This window comes from Primulina huaijiensis, chromosome 8 (assembly GCF_012295235.1).
Source record: "Primulina huaijiensis isolate GDHJ02 chromosome 8, ASM1229523v2, whole genome shotgun sequence".
NCBI lineage: Eukaryota > Viridiplantae > Streptophyta > Magnoliopsida > Lamiales > Gesneriaceae > Primulina > Primulina huaijiensis.
This window is the reverse complement of record NC_133313.1, coordinates 16157998-16165106: the sequence shown is the minus strand read 5'-3', so window position 1 is coordinate 16165106 and position 7109 is coordinate 16157998. Positions and strand designations below refer to the sequence as shown.

At 33.4% G+C, this 7109-nt stretch overlaps 1 protein-coding gene across 1 annotated transcript; it reads left to right on the top strand.

The window, feature by feature from the left end:
• Nucleotides 1-4705: 4705 nt before the first annotated feature.
• LOC140982113 (uncharacterized) lies at nucleotides 4706-6679 on the top strand. The gene has a single exon (XM_073448531.1). It carries the CDS (start codon nucleotides 4706-4708, stop codon nucleotides 6677-6679), a length of 1974 nt encoding a protein of 657 aa, XP_073304632.1.
• The last annotated feature ends 430 nt before the right edge of the window (nucleotides 6680-7109 follow it).

Sequence of the window (7109 nt, the reverse complement as noted above, 5' to 3'; positions counted from 1 at the left end):
ATATATATATATATTAATTTAAACGGGTATTCGGGTCGGATGTAAGTCGAATTATATCAAACCCGCCTCCATACCCGATTACCCAATTATTTAATCGGGTCTAAAAATCCCTCCATATCCTCTTCTATTCGGGTCGGGTATCGGATCCTTCAACGGGTTCGGAGGAAATTGCCATCCCTAATTACTACTCAACACTGCTCTGTCTTTCTTGTTTTGTTGGTTGTATGTAGAGCCATGCACGAGCCTCCAGGGATTAAATTAAATAGGGTCGAGTTCTATGATATACCTCGCGACCCACGCATGGAACAGAATGCTGCACATCTCTTGGGGTATTCACAAGCTTAAATTTTGAGCAGCACCTTGACATATATGCTTTTTTTGAATTAGATCTTAAAACCCTTGAAGATTCGCACAACTTGCATTCATATACAACCATCCACTATGATTTAAATTGCTTAACGAACTCATAATTCGATACTCAAATGTTTTTTTTAGTGGATTCTTGCCTTTAATTTCTCTTGTCCCCACGTTAGTACAACATATTCTTAGGAGTGATTGGCCCCTGTACTAACACTACAAAAAAACGGGCAGAATAGCGACGGTTTTTAATAAACCGTTGCCACTATAGCGACGATTTTTAATAAACCGTCGCTTTTGTTGCGACGGTGTAATCTTTCAGCGTTACGTGGATCTGCATATTTTCGCGCAAGTAAGATTTTTAAAGTTTTTTTTTTATCGAAAATTTAATATTTGTGGTGTATGTATTTATGAAATTTTGCTTAGTATTTTTTGATGCTTTTTAATTTTTTTTAACGGAAAACCTAGCTTAATTAAGCTACGGTTCTTTAAAAAACCTTTACTTTATATAGCGACGGTATTTCGATAAACCGTCGCTTAATATAGCGACGGGTTTCCAAACACCGTCGCTTAATATAGCGACGAGTTTTCAAACACCGGCGCTTAGTGTAGCGACGGTGTTTTAGAAACCGTCGCTTTCATTCGGCGACGGTTATTTAAAACCGTCGCTTATTATTAGCGACGGTATAATTTAAACCGTCGCTATATTAGCGACAGTTGAATTTACCCCGTCGCTATATTAGCGACGGTCTTGTTAAGAAAAACCGTCGCTCCTAGCGACGGTTTTTGAGAAACCGTCGCTGCAAAATAGCGACGAGGCCTCCTGTTACGGTTTTCCAAACCGTCGCTTAAACCTTTTAGCGACGGTTTTGGCCGTCGCTAAACCTTTTTTTTTTTTTTGTAGTGTAATAGCCCATCCATCCCTATAGTATATATTTAATTAATAATGAATACAAATAAGAATACAAACATAGATAGATATGATAATATCCAGATGGCCACTAGCCTACGGGAAAGGCGTTAATCCGACACCCACCTAAATTAAATGACGCCTCTCTCCCTAACCAACTTCCTAGTTGTAAAAAATGTACTAAAATAATTAATATCATCAATGATTAAGAGTTCGATTTTATTTATAAACATCTTCTTGGGTATGCTTGTCACGCGTGGCTTGCTCAACATAATTTATTTGACTGACCTGATTTACTTAACATACATCGAAAAATAGCAGCGGTGAATTCTAAAGTTATTATTAGTTTTGAAGTCATGTGATGTTAGGTATATAATGCATGTTATATTAAAAAAAATTACTTTGTGCTGGATACAATAAATATAATCAATCATACATTGGTATACATTGTATCGAGAGTATTTTTCTCTATATAGACTAACTCAAAATAATAATAATAATAATAATAATATAAGTCATATAGTTATATATTAAAATGGCCTCTAAACTGTATCATAAAATTATCATAATATCAATTAATTATCTATAGTAGCGGAGAAATAAGATATAGGCTTGTGCAATAAATGGCTACGAAATCATAGGTTTAATTCATAAAAATATTTTCAATCAATGAGTGTTTCACTTCACAAAATTATATAAATATGAAATTTTTATTTTATCTATTACATGCATTTGAGAGCCATGATTTTTTTAATTTCTTGTTTTTTCTGTTCGTACAAATCGTTATTTGTTTTTTTTTATAAAATTTTTTAAAAAAATTGATTTATTTGGTTACCTTTGCTTGTTGGTTTTTTTTTTTCCGAACGAAGAAGGGCTTCGTTATAATTATATATTCATTTGAGATCTTATCTTAAATTTGAGATATTGATACTAGCTAGTTCAACTGATTCGATTTTCAATGTAAATTTTGAATCCTTGTAATTATAACATATATGATTTTTATGATAAATTTTACAAATTAATTATGTGTTTCAACAACAAATGATCAAATACGTGGCAAAAACTTGTGTGAGACGGTTTCACGGGTCGTATTTGTGAGACGGATATTTTATTTGGGTTATCCATGAAAAAGTATTATTTGTTATTCTAAGAGTATAAATTTATATTGTGAATATGGATAGGGTTGACTCGTCTCACAGATTAAGATCCGTGAGACGGTATCAGATGAGACCCACTCCAAATACGTACCGGATAATAAGCCAAGTCCATCCACTAATTTATTCATTTTCGAATTTTCCAATTTCAAAATTGGAATTTAAAAGAAAGTCAAAAATATTTATTATTAAGACGGCGTGAACAGGTCGGCGGCCGCTCGATAGGTTCAAGATCGGCGGCTCAAACAGAGTGTCAGCCGAATAAGTGCTGATCTCAATTTTTAAATAATTTTTATTTATATTATTTTATTCTTTTTGAAAATCTAATTCACGAAATAATAAATAATAGGACTCTTGGTATAATTGTATAAATTGATTGCTTCTCTCGAGTTTCTGGAAGAAAGTGGAATGTATTTCTGAAACATATAAATTTTAGAACAAATTTGTTACCGTACTTTTTTTGAGCAAAAACTTGTGTGAGACGGTCTGACGGGTCGTATTTTGTGAGACAGATCTCTTATTTGGGTCATCCATGAAAAAATATTACTTTTTATACTAAGAGTATTATTTTTTATTGTGAAAATCGATAGAGTTGAACCGTCTCACAAATTAAGATTCGTGAGACCGTCTCATAAGAGAGCTACTCATTTTTTTGTTCATGAGCTTAAATTTTCAACTTCTATTTTTTGGTATTTGGTAATATTTAAAAATATTATTAAGATTTTCATGCATGAGAAGGTTAGAGAAAATATTATTTGATACAAATCAAGCATCATTTTTTCATCACAAACATTTTATGCAAATTATCTTGAATTTTATTGTTAGTCACATCTCGTGCATTTAAATACATTTATGATTTGTTTAATTAACCTCAATAGATATTTGGTAATTGTTAGGATTAAACACTTACTACTTGGTCAAAAACTATACTTATAAGTCAAAGCGTAACTTTATTTTTTATATTCGTGGCTACAGAGAGTGTACCTACTTGGTTCCTAATGAGTCGGACAGTTATGCCTATAAGTACGGGGGATGCGTGTCTATCTGCTGGTGATGTCTTATATCATTAGCAGAAACAATATTATCCGTTAAGATCTGATATTACTCTTTTATGGTTCACTTAGTCAACCAGATCAAACAAAACAATAGTAGCCTAACGTACAAGAAATTTCTAAGAAGTTACTCATATCAATACTATTTTCAGGGCCACTTAAAAAACTAACCTTAAATAAATTTTAAATTTAAATATTAGCCTTTTACAATTCAAAATTTGATAAATAACACTCACTTAAAAAAAATAATTAATTAATTTAGAAAAAAGCGTACAAACAGGGGGAGAAAGGAAATCAATCTGTTCTTCTTCTTGTTCTCTCCATTTCTCATCTTTCTCACAACGATTTCTTTTCTTCATCCTTCACTCATTGGTCTTCTCTTCAATTTTTTTCTTCCTCTACATTAAACAAGAGATTATTGTAGTCATTTGTTTTCCTGAAAAAAGTTTCAATCTCTCTCAACATTGTCAAAGATTTTAAATCAGGTGTAAGTTTCTAATGTCATCTCAATTTTTTTTTATCGATTTACTGGTTTTTATTACAATGTATATATTGTAAATATAATTTTTCATATATTTCATTCTTAATTGTTCGGTCGCCCAAACATTATGGGTTCGGTCGCCTAATTCTTTTTTCAGTCGCTCAATTCTGTTTTCAGTCGCCCACTTTGATATCTTATGTCATCCGAGTATTTGTTAAATCATTTAATTTTCATGACATCTTTATTGCTTATTTTGTATAGGAATGACGATCATCCAGATTTTGATTAATTCTAATGGAGAATGGAAGAACGATGAACAAGGAACTTATACATGGTTATCTGAATCTAAAGAATGGACAGCTATTTCCATTGATGGTAGTAATTTGACCTAGAATGTGTCATGATTGAATTATACGAGACTCTTGGTCTGGCTAAATCAGATGTTGAATTGACATTGATTTATTTACCAGAAGTAGATTCTTGCAAACCATGCCCAATTTATATACGAAATTCACGATCCTTGGGAACATATATATCATTTGGTAATTCACGTACTAGACCTGTTTTGCATGTGGAAGTAATTGAGATTTGTGATATTGGAGTTGATAGAGAAAAAGTTAATGACAATGATGTGCATTTTGGAGATGTGGAGGGTAGTGCTATGAATTATAATATTAATGTAGAAGATAGAAAAAGAAAATGTGATTTTGATGTAAATGTAGAATGTTGAAGAAAGGAAATTGATTTGGATATGGATGCTTTTAATCAAGGTCTTCGTGATGAATATTTTGGTTGTACTTTTATCCAATATGGTTTTGAATTGACTGCAGCAACAAAAGAAGTCGTCGTTGAAGAAGATAATGCCAATAAAAACTTGAACCAAAATGATGTCTTCGATCTACCAAGAACACAAAGTCCACATGTTGATTTCTATCATTCTGATTTAGTGGAAGCGAATACACAAAATTTGTTGGCGATTAACGCTGGTGATGGTGCATTTTCATTCACCGATGGATATTTATTAGTTGGTCAAAAGTTCAACAGTAAAAATGAACTTAAGAAAGAATTGACTAAGATTTCTTTGAATGCTTCATTTGAAATGAATGTTGAAAGGTCGACAAAGACACTTTATGTGGTGGGATGCATTACAGAAAAATGCAGTTGGAGAGTGCGAGCAACACGAAAGGCTAATTCAACTCAGTTTGAAATTCGAATTTATTGTAACATACACACATGTGACCTTTCTGACAGAAGACGAAGGCACCAACAAGCAAGTTCTATTGTAGTTGCAGATGTATTGCTAGAAAATTTTAGAGGGCAACAAATCACCCCCGTGCCAAAAACAATATTGACGATGATGCAAAATAAAGGGCTTGGTGTTAGCTACTACAAAGCTTGGAAAGGCAAGCAACTTGCTCTTAATCATTTGAGGGGAGATCCAGAAGAAAGTTACAGAAATTTGCCAGCTTATTTATTTGTTGTTAAGCAAGTGAACAAAGATACTATAACTCATTTGGAGACTGACTCTAGTGGAAGATTTAAATACATGTTCCTAGCTTATGGGGTATGCATCTCTGGGTTTCATAGGATGCGAAAAGTTATAGCAATTGATGGGACTTTTTTGAAGGGAAAATATAGAGGTGTTTTGCTTCTTGCAACAGCCCAAGATGGAGATTTACATCAGTACCCCATTGCATGGGCTGTTGTTGACTCAGAGAATGAAATGTCATGGACTTGGGTTTTGCAGAAATTGCATGAACTGATTCCAGATGATCCTGATTTGGTAATTATCTCTGACAGACATGCTGCCATTATCAGCTCAGTGGCCATTGTGTACAAGCACTCACATCATCTATATTGCACATGGCACCTTTCGCAAAATATCGGTACCCATTGTGGTAAAAAAGGTGGTGGGGTTGAGTTGTTCATGCAAACTGCATATGTTTGCAAAATGTCCGACTTTAACATGTTATATGAGAGGTTGAAAAATCAATACCCAAGTGTGGCTTCATATCTTGAGAAAACCAGTTCACCAAATAAATGGTCTAGAGCTTTCTGCCGAGGTAACCGATATGATATTATGACAACTAATGGAGCTGAGTCGATAAATTCTAGATTGTCTGAGGAAAGAGAGTTACCAATCATAGCACTGTTGAATGCAATTCAAAATATGATTTCAGTTTGGTTCAACAAACACCGCACATCAGCAGAGTTAGCTTCATGCAGAACGAAGTTGACTCCATCTATAGAGTTGATTTTGCGAACTAGGTTTAATCAATCACAATGTCTAAAGGTAAATCAGTTGAATGATTCTGAATATCATGTAGTTGGTGATGATACAGATGAAATAGTTGATTTCTCCACCTACTCCTGCAGTTGTTGTGTGTTTCAATGTGATAAAATTCCATGTAAACACGCATTAGCAGCTTGTCATCTAGCAGATTTTGGTATCTATGAGTTGTGCTCACCTTATTACCTTGTGCATATGTGGCGTCAAGCCTACTCGGATACTATTTACCCCGTGCCTCATTCAAGAGATTGGAAGATTCCCGATTATATTTCTAATTTGGAAATGCTACATCCTAACTTCAAGCCAAAACTGGGGCGACCAAATAAACGAAGAAGACCATCTATTGGAGAGTTTGGACGACAACGAAAAAATAAATGCAGCTTATGCAATGATGTTGGACATTATAAGACGAAATGTACTCGTAAAACCACTTGATGTACTAGAAAATATTGTTTTTTGAAAGTGGATGGTTGGATGTTTTTTTTAAAATGTAATGGAACATTAATGATTTAGTATGAATGAATCGAAGATATGTTGTACTATTCAATGTATGAAATGTGATCAAATTAATGTTTTGTGGACTATTTACTATATTATAGTATAAAAGTGGCATCAAATAATTCAAAGAGCGACTGAGAGCGATTGAGTGATATATGATTCTTATAATAGAAAATACGAGCAACTTCACGTTTGGGGTCTATCTACTCTATTTTGGTATAATATAATGGAGTGATAGTGTGAAATATAAAATAATGTCATAATACAAAGAGCGACTGAGAGCGACTGAATGATATATGAGTGATATAATAGAACCACTTGATGTACTAGAAAATATTGTTTTTTGGAAGCGCGAGGTTAGATTTTT